The 16,955-nt window shown below is 38.7% G+C and overlaps 1 protein-coding gene across 1 annotated transcript; it reads left to right on the top strand.

The window, feature by feature from the left end:
• The first annotated feature begins 405 nt into the window (after positions 1–405).
• On the top strand, positions 406–8,568 carry LOC146463648 (cation channel sperm-associated auxiliary subunit theta-like). The gene is made up of 6 exons (XM_085084057.1): positions 406–580; positions 2,478–2,581; positions 4,240–4,423; positions 4,982–5,067; positions 6,909–6,987; positions 8,173–8,568. Exons 1-6 carry the CDS (start codon positions 466–468, stop codon positions 8,247–8,249), a joined length of 645 nt encoding a protein of 214 aa, XP_084940183.1. The 5' UTR covers positions 406–465; the 3' UTR covers positions 8,250–8,568.
• The last annotated feature ends 8,387 nt before the right edge of the window (positions 8,569–16,955 follow it).

Raw genomic sequence — 16,955 nt, 5'->3', positions numbered from 1 at the left:
TTTTAAACGCTTTTTCGCCGATTACACAGTGTTTACAGACATGGTACTTGGCCGATGCTTTCGTAAAATTATAAAATTTTAAAATTTAGTATTCAAAGCTAACAAATATTGACTTCTGTTGAGAAACATTTATTACCAAAGACACTTATCGGGCCCGGTAAGTTCTCGGGACTTTCGAGAAACGGGCCCCTCAGATCTGATAAAGGGTACTGGAAAATTACATATTTTATTTATACCGTGTGTAAATAAAGTTATCCTATCCTATCCTATCCTATCCTATCCATATCGCTGGGAGTCTATAGAATCGGTCTAGAGTGCACGAGAATGAAACGCCTGGGTACTAGGCTGAGAGCATCCTGGGAAGGATTGTTGTCATGACGTTCCGCGCGCGCCATTCTACAAATGACGTCACAAAGGTCGTTATGCCACCACAGAGCACCAACGATCACAACAAGAAAAAGCAAAATGGGTTTTAAAAAGACTCTTAAAACGCTTGAAATCCTTGAAAAGCCGGAAGTTATTTTCAACAGGCGCCTCAATTCCAATCCATTCTATCCATTTGAGAAAGTTGGAAGAAACAGTAAGTGACCGTTATTATAATTTGAGAACATAAAGGTGACGGTTTTCAATCCTGCACACGACAGACTTAAGTTGGGAAACCTGTTGAAAAACTCCATATAGAAAAGTTGTGTTTGCAGCCGAACCACGTATATTTAACGGTTAAACTGCGAGTGGTCTCGTTTAGCTCTACTTGTTAACCTTTTCAAATACCTTCTATTTTCTCATCAAATTGTCAAGCGCTCGAGCGAGATAAAAAATCGCAGGGATTTTGACGAGCGCGAACTCGCGTTCGCTTCGCCCGCGTAATCGCTTCACTGGAAAAAAGAAAAAATGGAAATTTTCGCGTGCGACTCACTTGGTCTCTTTTCTCTTCTCTTCTCGTAAGCAGTAACATCTTTTATGTCATTTTCGAAAACTTTTACGTAAAAAGTTTGCAAGATCTAGACTCCCAGGAAAAGGTTTCATCGCACACAAAACAGTCTTAACTAAAAATTACTTTTTGAAAGCATAAGTCAGTGAAATTAATTCGTTAGTCATGTCCATCTAAGCGGTTTGAAAAGCCCAATTCAGTGGGATCCGTCAGAGAACCAATCAAAATGTTCCTTTTTGCCGTAAAGAAGAAAACCAATGTAATTTCTCCGGCCAATCACAACAGACGCAACGCAATGAGCCAATCACCAACTCGAAGGAAATACATGTAACCGGCGCCAAGCGCAGGAAAAGGCGTACGACCAGGGGAAGTTTGGTTTTGGTTTTGTTCCTCATTGGTTGAGAAAGTGGCGCGAGTTTTGGTAACCAATCACAGATCGTAGTGACGCAAAATTAAACAAACGTGAATTTATACTTTAAGCGCTCAATTGAAGAACGCTCTGATAAAATGCAATGTAAAATTGAGGTGCTTCGGCTTGGTCCTATATGAATCTTGCGTATGGAAGCAAGGTTTCTGTAGCTTTTCTTCGCTGCGGAGTTTTAGGATAAGTGTAAAGGAGACTTGCCTTTCGTCTTTATCATACAGTTTCAAAAACATTCAAATGAAACTTTAGAAAGTGTCTGGGTATAACGCTTAGTTTATTTATCTGTTTATTTTATTGTTTTAATTGGATGGTAACAGATGGATTACATTAGATTACTTGCTAAAAGATAGATTGCATTGTTTACATGGAAGGAGGAAGATCCTACAAGCCCGATACAAGGTGGATCATCCTAGCGCCGTGTTTTCTGTATTCAGTTTGCATGCAAAAGGTCTTACTTGACCCTAGCACTAGGAAGATCCTACAAGGCGGATCATCCTATCGCCATATACTTTCTGTATCCAGTTTACATGCAAAAGGTCTTACTTGGCCCTTGCACTAGGAAGATCCTAGCACCATGTAAACTACCTTCGCTCGGAAGGTAATAAATAAAATAAAAACATGGCGCTAGCGTTCAGCTACTAAAGGCCGATATTTTTCTTCTTTTCCTTCTCCATTTGGTAACGATCCCGAGCGAAATTTTTGTATGTAAACCAAACTTTTGCATGTAAACCAAATTTTTGCATGTAAACCAAACGAAAAGTTGTTTCGCCTTCTAGGATCCTCCTCCCTCCATGTAAACAGTGCCTAAGAATTAAAACGATGAGAGAAGCAGAGACCGATACAACGTAGAATTACATGTGAAAGTGTACAGTTCGGCTGACCAAACCAACTTTGTTCAGGTACAATGAGAATTTGCATTGGGACATAAGCTTATATAACAAGTATAAAAAGGCTGGTTTGGCCAGCCGAAATATAGTACACTTTAAAACATCATTTGCATTTGTTAAGCCGATCAGATTAACAATTGATCCAACGTATACCAGCAGGATTATCGTCCACGGTTGTTTCTTAGACTTTACCCTAAGAATTAACATTGTTTGAGGGTTACTCGTTGAATTCCAGAGTTTGTTCTCACTCTGAGTCGGCGACGATGCTACATGGGGATATTCATGTCAGTGGTTTCCATAGTAATTTTGATTGCGTGGGGAGTTGCCCATGAAGCTAGCGTAAGTATCTGATGTATAGAGATTGTTCATTTTTTGCAATTTTTGCAAAGCGTTGAGTGTCATTTGTGAAACTTTTTATAACTACTTTAGTACAAGCAATTGTGGTGAGGGCCACCCAAGTATATACTTAACAATTAGATTATGGGCTCGAGATTTCTATAGCGTGATAGCTGATGAGGGCGCAGCCCGAATCAGCAATCACGCATAGAAATCGAGAGCGAATAATTTAATTGTTTTAGTATAAATCTACTACTCGTTCAAAACTAAACAAGTAAATTATCTATATTCTCATCGCAGACACTTCGAAAACGCGACGAAGCGGCCGCCATTTTGTTGAAAACCGCTACTCACTATCTATCGCGATAGCGAGTAGCGTAGCCAATCAGAGAACGGCATTCGTGATAGAACACTAGTAGATTTATACTAAATTTAAATAGAAGAGAATATAGCCCACTTTGAAAATGAGTGATGGCCTGGGTCGAGAGTAACTGCCCAAGTGATTGTGGGATTGTTTGGGGGGACGCAAAAATGTGAAGATAATAGCCAACGTCCCCCCAAACCTTCCCACAATCGCTTGGGCAGCTACTCTCGGCCCAGGCCATCACTCTTTTTCAAAGTGGGCTATTGCATATCGTAAATCAATCTCGTTCTCAGAGCCATCGTTACCCTTGTCCAGCGGAACGGGAAACGAGAGAATCTTGAGAATCTCTCGTTTCCCGTTCCGCTGGACAAGGGTAACGAGGGCTCTGGGAACGAGATGGTTCTCATTTTCAGACTGGCGCAGACTATCCTTGCGCACGTAAAGAAATTGTGACCGCTGACAGCAAAATAGGTGGTAACATACCGATTGTTGATAGATGAATTTTTCAGTCAGTGACACAGGCATACTCGGAAAAAGGAAAATCTGAGTGCTCCTTTCGATTTCTAGTTTGGATGCTCTACTACTGAGCTACCGAAAACTCGTGGGAGCTAAGGCCATTAAACTAGGTTCATATGGATTTTTATTTACACCATAATTTTCAAGTTACTAGCATATGTTATTTATCGAATCACTGTGGAAGAGATCATTTTCTATTGATCTAAAAACTGAACTAGATAAAATAAATAAAAAAGAAATTTAGAACAACTTGAAACTAACACGAGTGATTCATGACAGTAAAGCTTTTAATGTTTTAGGAGTAGTTCAAAAACTCATTAATAATTAAGCCCATTGACCTATCAAACGGTCGATAATACATCACGTGCAGTGACTTTATATCGATAAACCTCCTTATTAGTATGCCTTGTTTTATCAGCTGATAAAACACTCCTCATTAGTATGCGGTGTTTTTCTCGTATGCTAATTTCCAACGTTCACAAAAGCATAATTGTTATGAACTCTATTGACACACGCTTTTCCAGGAATGTTTTTGAAGCCGTTCAAAAAACTGTCAGCACTTCTTTTATTGGGTCTAAAACCACTCGGCTGCACCTCGTGGTTATAAACCTGATAAAACACGTGCTGCGAGTTTTTTAAACATTACGTAAAGTTAAGGTTGAAAAAGCTACTGTATGAGCCTGTTCAATTATAATAGTTAACAGCACGATAACAATACTAAAATTGAAGTGCTCAGCGCACGAGCGGTTCGTAATATTTTCTCTTGTCCCTCTCTCCCCAGCAATACATGTTGTTCCTTGTCCTCATTGCTGCAGTGTCAGCTTTGATGGCCTGGGAAAACTGCGGTCATCGTACATGCGTACTGGACGGAGAGCGTACCCAGTATATGAGTGTAATCAATGACAACTCGGTGACGACTGGAAATTTCCACAATGTTTACATTAGACTGAAAGCACAAAAACACGGTAAGCGATTATTTCAACTTTTGGTCTTCTCCTTTAAAGTCTATCAAGGTAGTTGAGTTTTCATTAGAAAGAATTAGTACAAACGGGGTTGAGAGAGCTAATGTGGACCTGATTACACCTGACATCTGCAACAACATTCCCTCCCCTCCCCAATCCTTTGTACAAAGAATCTACAAGGTTATGTTCAGAATTGTTAGACGTTTTTTATGGTGTATTTTTGGCCTAGGATATATCTAGACCACTATAGATTTTGACTACTGTTGGAGCATTGTTAATGGATTTAACACGGAGTCATTTTTATAAGTGGGTAAATTATCATCACTGGAGTCAACTTGACTCTGATGATGATTTCCACTCAGAATTACTAAACGTCAGTCACGTAGAATGCGTGACGAACCCAAAGAGCGTCTGTGTAGGATCAGGAGGCTACACGCGAGTATCTTCTGATGTACATGTATCATGGACTGTCACAATTTCGAACAAAAAAAACTGTGTTATTTTATTGCAGTTATTCTATTGCTACGGTTTTTTTCACTTTTTTTCCATTTCTCTTCTTAGGCGCTGGGGAGATGTACTATTATGTTGTATTCAATGGATTTCACGTTACAGAACAAAAGATCACTTCTTACTCCAAGAATGATAAGGTTTGAGAATGATGTATTAATTAATCAGTAAATGACACAGGCATACTCGGAAAAAATCTGAGTGCTCCTATCAGGAGTCGAACCTAAGACTTTCCGATTACTAGTTCGGATGCTCTACCACTGAGCTACAGGAGACTCGTGGGAGCTAAGGCCATTAAACTAGGTTCATAGGACAGCTTAGGACAAACATCCTACATACTGCTACGATTGGAATGTCAATGTGTGGCATATGTGCAAAGGAAAAATAATGTGATGGAATATGTTAAGCCTGGTGATCGTGAATAAATGAGAGAGATTTATTAATCAGTAAATGAAAAGGTTTGTTCGGAAAACATGCCCACCCAAAAATGACCTCCCACATCTTCGATTGAAACATCCCTCCGGCAATAACACATCTTACATATAAGCCAGCTAGCGGCATATAATTCATGGTAAGGTAAGGGTGACTATATGGAGGGTTAGGATTAGGGTTATGTGGGTGACTATATGGTACCTTACCATAAAGTACTTGCCCGGCAAGCTTTTTTACCCCGTAAGCAGGCCAAGCTGCATCGTTTTGAAGGGATGGTGCTGCAAAATCTTGAACAATAATCACTCCGAAAATGGTGCGCGTTATTTGAAGAAATTCGTTTGTCCTTAAAAATTGATACATTCCGTTTACGAAATGACCGCTTTGACTGGCCAGTTCTGACAAGCGGAAAGCTGCCTGGTCATGGCGCAATCAATTTCTAAACACAAAATTCTCACATTTCCCGCTAAAGAGCCAGGCGGTCAACTTTTAAACACAAAATTCTTACACTTCCCGCTAAGGAACCCTGCAGTCAACTTTTAAACACAAAATTCCAGCTAGAAAGCCCGGCGGTTCGCAGCCTAGATTCTCCAGCCTTTTCTTCTCACTGATCTGTAAGGGTGCCTTCCATTTGTTCGAACTGGTTAGCCAAATGGAAAGTAAAAACGTGTAATGCGCGACTTTAAAGGAGTTAGAATGGGTAGCATCCTTCATATTGATAAATCCCTTTGCGTACAAAGTGCCATGGCTTCGTATTGATAGAACTAAGAATACATTTATATTTGCTATGTCGAGGAAATTTAACTTGACTTTTAGCTAAACTTTATCTGGACTGCGGTTTCTAGTTTTTAGTTTTAGTCTTATATACGTATCTTTGATGAGACATTCAGGCTGCAAAGTGATTTTTAAATAAACTTTCTATCTACAGGCCACTCTGGATGACCAATCCCACCATACAAAAAAAGATGGCGGCTGTACACATTTGCTACAATATCTTGCGAACCTATCACAACCGCTAGGCCTATAGAAAACCATTTTCCTTTTGCAGAATTCGTTTCTGTACTAACAACTTTGTGTATGCTAGGTTTTGAGGTTTTATGAACCCTTCTGTGCGTCTTTATGAGCGTTTTTAGGGTTTTCGTACGCTAAGAATTATGGGTAAATATACCAGTCGCCATATTTTTCGGTACGATGAATTCTATCGTACGACTTTGTTGCATGCAACAATCTTACGACAGGCGTACAGCACGAATTGTTTCGTGTAAATCAAACCTACAACTCGCTTACAACTCTCGTGTACGTCACAAAAAATTTCGTAGGAGTTTAAAACATGTTTTAAAATCCTACGACGACCGTAGATACAGGCAATGTTGAATGACGAGATTTGTGTGCGATTTTTTGCGTGACCCGAGCAGCGCGCGCTCTTTAAATCGCATGCAACAGTCGTAAGCAAAAGTTGTACAGTCTCAATCGGCCTTAAGATAGTTACCATCTGAAAAGAGCGATATGTCATGATGTCGTAAATCATTTTGTTGGTTTCATTGTTGTTTAGAAGCTGCGTGTTTTGGCGAAGAGATTAGCAGAAAACCTCAACCTCAACTACTTTGACGTCAAAGCAAACTCTAAGGATCGTATCCTTTGAACCACACCTGTGAAGTCCCCATGATTGCGTAATGAGTATTCATTTTTTCCCTAGCTACAACCTTAGCCTTCCTATACCATTAAATTATCAGATTCGTCTCGAAAGAATCCAAGGTTTATGTGTGCCTTGAAGTCCATTCAAAAACTCATTAATAATTCATAAGCCCATTGGCCCATCAAATGGTCGATAATACATCACGTGCAGTAACTTTATATCGATAAACCTCCTCCTCATTAGTATGCGGTGTTTTTCTCGTATGCTAATTTCCAACGTTCACAAAAGCATAATTGTTATGAACTCTATTGACACACGCTTTTCCAGGAATGTCTGTGAAGCCGTTCAAAAAACTCGCAGCACGTGTTTTATCAGGTCTCAAACCACTCGGCGCCTCGTGGTTTTAAACCCGATAAAACACTCCTGCTCGTTTTTTAAACAATAATTTAGACACCGAAGATTTTTGATGCAAGTTTCGTTGCAGTTTGAAATTCGGAGCAAAAATCGCCTGTATTAATCAGTCTTTACTATGAAGGGTTTCCCACAGCTAACTTTTCATTTAAGTTTGAGATTGATGTAGTAAAAACAAAACCAACAACAACAACAAGAGACACGTATACAACAAATAAACAAAAGCAAAATGGGTAGCAGGGATGGCAAAGTGGTGAGGGCACTTACCTCCCACCAATGAGGCCCGGGTTCGATTCCCGGACTCAACGTCATATGTGGGTTGAGTTTGTTGTTGGTTCTCGTCCTTGCTCCAAGGGTTTTTCTCCGGGTTCTCCGGTTTTCCTCCCTCCACAAAAACCAACATTTCCAAATTCCAATTCGATGCGGAATCCGAGGGCCACAGGTTTGTCAGTCGTCAGACTGTTAAGTGACACCCTTGGTAAACAAAGTTGATTTATTTCAGTTTTATTTATGATAAACAAGAAAACTGGATTGCAACTATGACGTCAATGTTCGACATCAGGTGAACTCCCGCTCTTGTTCGATCCCAATGTCTCTTGTTCCTATCAAAAGCTCTATTTTCACTGGACCCTAATAACCTGCAGCTGCATTGTTTTCAGGGTTGGGAACATTGTTCTGTTGTTCGTTCTTTGTTCTCTCGACCAATCATATAAGACGTTGCAGACGGTGCAGGTCTCCCCAAGTTGTTATCATCCTTAAATCAAGTCAGATGTTATTCGTCACCGTCCTACGGTTGAAGTTGGAAGTGTCAATAACAGCGAAGTGAATGTAGCTGAACCAGTTTAGTGACTGCATGATATGAATTCCACAAAAAGGGGGCTGGATGGCTGAAATAAGTTGAAAATAAAGTTATGATTTTCTTATGCTCCGCTGATGTAAATTCTGTGAATAAAAAAAGTAATGCATCCGTTTGATGGCGATTGGTTCACTGTTTCCAGGAAAGTGCTTGTTTCTCAGTCATTTACAGGAATCATCTGCAGCTGCCGGGTTGAGATTGTTTCATCTGGCGGTACCTTGCCTGGAAATAAAAAAGCGACGAAGTGCTGTTTTTTTATTTTATTTTTTTTCATCATTTTGCCACACAGCGAAATTATAAACAAGACACTATTAAAGGAGCAGTATCACCTATTTTTAGTGTCACTATATGAATAGCCTAAAAACGCATTTATTTCAATGGAATCGTTAAAATAATGGTAGAGGTTTATTAACAATAACCCTACTAGTGCACAAAAACTACTTTTAATTATGGTTGGCTACGGATGGCTAGGATGGAAGTGGATTGCAACTTGAAAAAATTGGCCAATTTTTTCAAGCTCTTCCTGTGTATTTTAGAGAAGTCGCTAAAAATTGATTATGGTTTGTTCTTCCTACGAGAAAAACCTTGATGTTTCTTTCCCAATGTTGTAAGAGCAATTTCATGTTACAAAACAGGTTCTTTGTCAAATGTTTGAGCAGGTTTGACCAAAATACAGCAAAATCGACGTGACAGTGTCCCTTTAAGTTACAAAGAAAAAGTGGCGAGGAGACCGAAAAGAAACTTGAAAGCTAAGGCATGATTCGAACTCCCCAATAAAAACCAAAAGATGTTCAGTTAAACACAGTTTAAAATTGTTTCCTTCATAAAAGCTGCTTTTGGATTTTTGTCGACTACAGATTTAGCAGAAATGAGACCACAAGTTAAAGTTTACTTGAATCCTATGGCAAAGCCAATGGTTCAGCTTGCTGTTAGCAATTTTCATTTTGTTAAACTTGGTTTAATTAAACATGTTTTGTTGGCGTGAACGGGGCTTTTAGCTGTCTGTAAATAATTAAGTTAGGTACATGTACATGGCGTAAGGACGTTAAATAGATAAAAGTAGCAAGCTAGAAAATCATGTGTTATTCATTAAGTTTTTAGCTGTGAAGCTGAATTCCTTCTCAGAATATTTCTCGTTCGCAGACGGAGCTCTTCGCCCAAAAACCCACTTAGGAGCATGTTCACAGCCTAGAAAATCGCGTGTCCTTCCAACGGGTTTGATGTTGATGAGACATTGTTATGGTGGGGAGCATTGTCCACACATCGCAAGCAACCTAAATTGAACTGTGGACGAAGACTAATTTTTCAGTACTTTTTCTGGAAAATTTATGAACAACTTCTGAGCTTTATCCTGCCAGCCGTTGTGGTAGAAAATACGTGGTGGTCTGTTAGCAACGCCAGGACAAAATTTTGATAGCTGAGGGCTTATGTTAAAACACGCCAAAATCTCCAATGTTTCCCCAAAATTTCCCAAAAAGTTTATAATAGGGAGTTTACGCAACAGGACGGCTGATGTAGTGGAACGGCAAATTGTCCTTTTGTGACCAACGTGGCGTCCAAGTATTTAGGACTCTAGATTGTAACATTCCTTCCTCTCGTGGTCTTCGCGTTGTAACAGATGAGAGAACACCAGTTTTAGTCGCAAATCGCCTAAAACTGTGAAGGTACTAAGATGTCATGTTGGTCACACAACGATAATTTACCGTCCCCTTCCGTCATCCGTCCTGTTGCGTAAGCTCACCAATTTAGAAGAGAGACCGTGCCTTTCGAAATATTGGAATCAATATATTTCCCAAACCGTGAAGTTAGCCTTGGTGTTTTTTAGAAGATATACTACTGAGGTCAATTCAAGTGATTATTATGAGTTCCACCTTTGCTTTATTTGCCTGTAACTAAATAGCTCATGTAAGATTTTGTTGTACCCACCATCTTGTTGGGGACAAAACTACTGTGCCCTCTCCCGAGCGTATTTAATTTGACCCTTGTTCCCAGTGCTGACCGCGCTCTTGTAACCCGACCTTCATCACTTCGCGTCACAAATTTCCAGTGGCGGGAATTTTGAAGTGTTATCCATCTTGTGGAGTGGATGGAGTGAATTCGTTAAATTTACAAGGTATGTGAGTATTGGTTTTACGAAAAACAATTCTGTGTTATTCTGTTATGAGTACGACGTGGCACAAAGGGAGTGGAAACTATTTTTGTGCAAAATGTTGAGATAATTTCGCCCAATTCGGAAAGAACAAGCAAAACACAAACTTTTCTCCTATTTAATAAGCGTTCTCGGAGAGATAGATGTAAATTGGTCAGCTTGCGTGGAAAGATAGTAGCGGTGACAAACAGCATCGGGTAATCTTTCTTGTTACTTACTTTAAAATCCACAGATTTCTTTATTGCTAATCTATATAGAACACGTTCTAAAACCATCGGGGATATTCTAAAATGCATTTTTTGGAACAAATGAAGGAATTTGTTATTATCTCTTCCATAAAAAATACTGATTTGTGGCAATAATTAGGGTTTTTTATCATTTTTTTACCATATTGTCAGAAACTATGGTAAGAAAACATGTTTTCGTATGTATTATTGCCAACTATTACAAAATTGCAACATTTCAAAAATAAGTGAATTTTGATCTTTTCTTACCAGAAATCGATGTCTTTGATGTATCATGGTAATCATTTTAAAAAAAGTGCAAATTTGTGCCGACGAGGAAGTGGCATGAATTGAACTGAAGTTGTTGTTTTCTGCCATAGACAGTGAAAACATGGCAAAAAATCGCAATGTCTCGCTATTATTGTCCAAAAACTCCAACAAAATATTAAGATGTAGGTTTCCTACTGCAAAAAACACAATTTAAGATGATATATTTGCCAAGTTTTTAAAAAAATGGCAAAATACATATAAAAAGTGTTAGATGTTGAAAGGTACATGGAAATTTCCGTGTACCTTTAGCAAAAGATTTCGAAAGGTACGCGGAAATTTCCGTGTACCTTTAGCAAAAGATGGTAAAAGGTACATGGAAATTTCCGTGTACCTTGTAGCAAAAGATGTCGAAAGGAACATGGAAATTTCCGTGTACCTTGTAGAAAAAGATGTCGAAAGGTACATGGAAATTTCCGTGTACCTTAAGCAAAAGATGTCGAAAGGTACATGGAAATTTCCGTGTACCTTTAGCAAAAGATGTCGAAAGGTACATGGAAATTTCCGTGTACCTTTAGCAAAAGATGTCGAAAGGTACATGGACATTTCCGTGTACCTTGTAGCAAAAGATGTTGAAAGGTACATGGAAATTTCCGTGTACCTTGTAGCAAGAGATTTCGAAAGGTACATGGAAATTTCCGTGTACCTTGTAGCAAAAGATTTCGAAAGGTACATGGAAATTTCCGTGTACCTTGTAGCAAAAGATGTTGAAAGGTACATGGAAATTTCCGTGTACCTTGTAGAAAAAGATGTCGAAAGGTACATGGAAATTTCCGTGTGCCTTTAGGAAAAGATGTCGAAAGGTACATGGAAATTTCCGTGTACCTGGTAGCAAAAGATGTCGAAAGGTACATGGAAATTTCCGTGTACCTTGTAGCAAAAGATGTTGAAAGGTACATGGAAATCTCCGTGTACCTGGTAGCAAAAGATTTCGAAAGGTACATGGCAATTTCCGTGTACCTTGTAGCAGAAGATGTTGAAAGGTACATGGAAATTTCCGTGTACCTTGTAGCAAGAGATTTCGAAAGGTACATGGAAATTTCCATGTACCTTAAGCAAAAGATGACAAGAAAGGTACATGGAAATTTCTATTTACCCTTGAGTAAAGGATGTTGAAAGGTACATGGAAATGTTTGTGTACCTTTAGCAAAAGATAAAGATGGGGTATGGATGTTTTACCGTAGGTCTCGGGTATGGATATTATACCTTAAGAAGGCCTCTGGTATAACCATGATCAATACTTCAGATCGGGTATGTAATACCGCGAGTCTTAGCCAGTACAAATGCTTATGTACCACTATCCAGTACATAACGATTTATCCGCTCTTTGAATAACTAAGGCCAGATCTGGGTATAACATTTGTGGCCTAAATCAATGGTAAAGCATCGTCACTAATTTCTGCTACAAGCTTTTACTGCCCGCATCGGTTTTAATCTTGACAGATTCAGCAGTTTTAAGTTCCGTACTAACTCATAGCCGCGTGAACAACACTTTTTCTAATGAGAGGTGTAATGTCCGCGACTGCCCGGACCCAATGAAAGTAAACTGCACCTGAAAATAATATTAATATGACATTACTATGGTCCGCTTAAATAAAATGCTGTATTCTACCGAACCGGTTGACTAAAAGCGACTTGATTGAAAAAATCCCAAACATTTAGCAAAAACATTCTTCTTTTTTAAATAACAAACAAAAAACAATTCGTTACATTTTCAAGCTTTTTTTTTTTTATTACTTCTCGACATTTCGCCAACACATAAGGTTTTCTTTTTGAATGCTAAGGTAATGTGAAGTTTTTCTTTTATGGGAAGGTAATTCCCGCACCAACCGCACGTTTCCTGTGGATTGCAAACCGACCCGTTTTTAAAACCGCAAGGAAAAAAATTAGTGCCCTATAATATTTCGTGTTGTGGTCGAGCAGATAAACGCGTACGAAATAACATTTAAAGTAATGGGAAAATATGGCAATATTACAAGTCTCTTCTACACCATTGCACATTAAGGTTACCGGCCTTTAGAGGTTTCTCGCGCCCAAAGGATGTAGCACGTCCGGTTTAAACTGTGGATACCTAAACCCCTATATCAAATTAAAGCTTGTAGAGCTGGCTATAGAAACTATACCGAGAATTTTGTAATAAAATGAATTGTCCAATTTTTCACGACCTCTAAATGCGAGCGTCCGAATCACCTTTTGAAAGCTACAGGTCAAAGCGAATTTTGTTTTTCGCTAATTTAATTTGCTCCTCAATTTCCGGACCCAAAGCAAACGTGTCTGCGTGTGAAAAGTTACAGAACATTTACGAAATACGATTAAAAAAATGTGGAGTGATTGAACAAAAATCGCTCTCGGGGAAAAAAATATTTCGAACTTAAAAATTGGCAGAAACGTTTTTGTTGTTTATTATATGTTAAACTACAGCTAGTGTCCATAATTGAAATTAAACGAAGAAATTCCCTTTTGAGTTTTAGCTCTTTAAAGTGTCCCCTTCAAGTGAAAACATTGATTCGAGAAAACAGCGGTAAAGATTCAACAATTCATTTTATTTTAATTTTTTTGGTATAGTTTAATAGCCAGCTCTATAAGCTTCAGTTGATACAGGGGATTATGTAACTATAGCTAGTTTAAATCGGACGCGCTACATCGCTTGGGCGCGAGACACCTCTAAACTTATACTTTTGCGTAGAAAAAATCAGGGGCACCCAACAGGTCGTTTCGGTAAATTATCTGTTCGGAAGGCCCTTCATCCCCTACAATTTTCTGAAGAGAATTTACATCTCGAACTTTCGTGATAAGGGAAATTTAACGCCTAGTGTTTTCCGATTAATAAAAATGTCGTTTCGGGTACCGAAGAAAGGTCAGCTAAGATTTTCGGAAAGGAAGTATGACCTAAGGTTTTCGGGAAATGGACAAAGATGCCCTAATAATTTCGAAAAGACTCAGCTTGCCCTAGAATGACCGAACAGATAAAAATATTATAGCGCTGTCTAAAATGAGCCTACAGAGATTTATAGGCACTCCAGATGGTCCCAAATAGCTTTTTAAAGCATCTGAGAGAAAACTGTCGTTGGGTGTCCCTGAAATATATCGTATTCACATTTGTATTTACTAGTTAATTGCTTGCGAGACCGAAAGGAATGTTATGATCCATAACGTAATTACAACATAACTCCGTATTACGAACTCTGTTAAACTTATCCAGAGAAATAATGTAGTTTTCCTACCGTGAAGAAGGTAAAGCGTATCCACCGCAATTCGTGTCGCTGTTTATCTCTGAATATTATGTTCCATCTTGTTCGGACATGGTCATCTTGAACCAACCCAGGGTTTTTTCTTTTTCATTTAAGATAGTCCAACAGCTATGTCAGGACAAGTATCCACCGTCGTTCAAGAGAGTGGAAATAGATTAGCTTCAGCTTTGAAATATTAAAACTGAAATAACATTTTCGTGCTGTCTGTCCGAGCAGGCATTTCCAACGGAAATAGCAGAGGCCGCATTGTGGTCTCAGTCAATCTAAAATAACAAGGCCCTCTATTGAAAAGCGTAATCATTACATATATCCGGTTTTTGTTACCGAAACATTCCTGACGAGACTGTGGTGAACTAAGAAAACGGTTGAGAGAATTGCGCCCGAAAAAACGAGTTGTGCTGGAACAACATACAGTGGTAACTTCCTTTCTTCAGAGAATATAGTTGGCGTAATACTGACATGAATAGATGCTAACCCGTCTGGCTGGTAAGTGATTAATTGTATTCAAACCCATTTCTTACGGAATTAAAGATTCTAGTTCACAGTAAACTATTTGACCCGGATAATTGCGTTTAGCTAAATTTACTCGCACAAAAATTTGTGTGGCCCCTTGAGAAACCCACTTGTCTTTCTCAACTCCGCAGACGCCATCGCACTTGAGCGGAGGCGAACATCAAGCCATTTCCGACTTTTCGCTCCTTATGAAGGAGCTCTGCTGAATAGAGAACATTTCGTCATACTGTCCTCACTCTAAACTTTCATCAAATGTAACGCTATTTGTTTGTTGATTTCTCGATAGGATCAACGATACAGGCCGCTGTTCCACACGTGCTCTATGTCCGAATTATAAGATCGTGTAAGGAAGGCCAAAGGAACTGAAGCCAGATGATTAAAAGAGAACACAGACTAGTTGATTAGCACCGACTCAAAACGGCTTCTAAGGCAACATTACATTTTTTCTATCATACCTTTTCCAGCGCCTGGCCTCAACTACCTGTTATCTCTGACCACCTTTCTCAGTCGAAACCATTATAGGTATTTATAACCTTGGCTAATGGAGCACAGGTCTAATAATTTCGTTCTTTTAATTCGCTCTTATTCTTATACAATATATTAAATGATGATATGTTTAAACTGATGACTGAGCATCACGTATGAGGTAATTTCATCTAATCTTGAACCTTTGATTTAGAACTAAAGGAAACAATAAACTTCTTCAGGATGTGATTCCTTTCTTCATATGTCACTGGAGTAAATGCAGTTATTCCATCCAAAAAAGTAACTTGTTCCTGTTCGACAATTACGAAACTTTGTGTTGTTGTTGTTGTTGTTAAAAGTTATGAGGTGGAAGTACATCGAGACATATCGGGGACGAAAATTCGATGGACGCTTATCAGTAGGATGTGCGACATTTGATATTGTTATATAGCATAATTTAATCTTATACCACTCAATTTCAAGATGCTTAATAACAAAATAAAGTATATTTAACAACAGTACCACTGTTTACTTGAATATAAATTTTTATGACAGGACATTTTATACTTTTCTAGCTTTATATTTCGTGGCCGGGAAGCACTTTGAAATTTCCATGTACCTTTGCATACTAGAAAAGTAAAGGTACATGGAAATTTCCGTGTACCCTTGCATTCTATAATCGTAAAGGTACATGGAAATTTCCATGTACCTTTGCATTGTAGAACCGTAAAGGTACATGGAAATTTCCGTGTACCTTTGCATTCTAGAACCGTAAAGGTACATGGAAATTTCCATGTACCTTTGCATTCTAGAATCGTAAAGGTACATGGAAATTTCCATGTACCTTTGCATTGTAGAACGTAAAGGTACATGGAAATTTCCGTGTACCTTTGCATTCTAGAACCGTAAAGGTACATGGAAATTTCCGTGTACCTTTGCATTCTAGAATCGTAAAGGTACATGGAAATTTCCGTGTACCTTTGCATTCTAGAACCGTAAAGGTACATGGAAATTTCCATGTACCTTTGCATTGTAGAACGTAAAGGTACATGGAAATTTCCGTGTACCTTTGCATTCTAGAATCGTAAAGGTACATGGAAATTTCCATGTACCTTTGCATTCTAGAATCATAAAGGTACATGGAAATTTCCGTGTACCTTTGCATTCTAGAATCGTAAAGGTACATGGAAATTTCCGTGTACCTTTGCATTCTAGAACCGTAAAGGTACATGGAAATTTCCGTGTACCTTTGCATTCTAGAATCGTAAAGGTACATGGAAATTTCCGTGTACCTTTGCATTCTAGAACCGTAAAGGTACATGGAAATTTCCATGTACCTTTGCATTGTAGAACGTAAAGGTACATGGAAATTTCCGTGTACCTTTGCATTCTAGAACCGTAAAGGTACATGAAAATTTCCATGTACCTTTGCATTCTAGAATCATAAAGGTACATGCAAATTTCCGTGTACCTTTGCATTCTAGAACCGTAAAGGTACATGGAAATTTCCGCGTACCTTTGCATTCTAGAACCGTAAAGGAACATGAAAATTTCCGTGTACCTTTGCATTCTACAACCGTAAAGGAACATGGAAATTTCCATGTACCTTTGCATTCTAGAACCGCAAAGCTTTGCATTCTAGAACCGTGAAGGTACATAGAAATTTCCGTGTACCTTTGCATTGTAGAACCGTAAAGGTACATGGAAATTTCCGTGTACCTATGCTTTCTAGAACCGTAAAGGAACATGGAAATTTCCGTGTACCTT

The sequence above is a fragment of the Pavona decussata genome, unplaced genomic scaffold (assembly GCF_977016875.1).
Source record: "Pavona decussata unplaced genomic scaffold, jaPavDecu1.1 SCAFFOLD_175, whole genome shotgun sequence".
In the NCBI taxonomy this organism is placed as follows: domain Eukaryota; kingdom Metazoa; phylum Cnidaria; class Anthozoa; order Scleractinia; family Agariciidae; genus Pavona; species Pavona decussata.
This window is presented reverse-complemented; position numbering and strand designations above follow the sequence as displayed.

Bases quoted from the DNA above. Each gene is read 5' to 3' on its own strand.
- LOC146463648 (XM_085084057.1), top strand. From the start codon at position 466: ATGGGTTTTAAAAAGACTCTTAAAACGCTTGAAATCCTTGAAAAGCCG. The intron at 581-2,477 runs GTAAGTGACCGT...GTTGAATTCCAG, and splicing joins TGAGAAAGTTGGAAGAAACA to AGTTTGTTCTCACTCTGAGT. The intron at 6,988-8,172 runs GTATCCTTTGAA...AAATCAAGTCAG, and splicing joins CAAAGCAAACTCTAAGGATC to ATGTTATTCGTCACCGTCCT.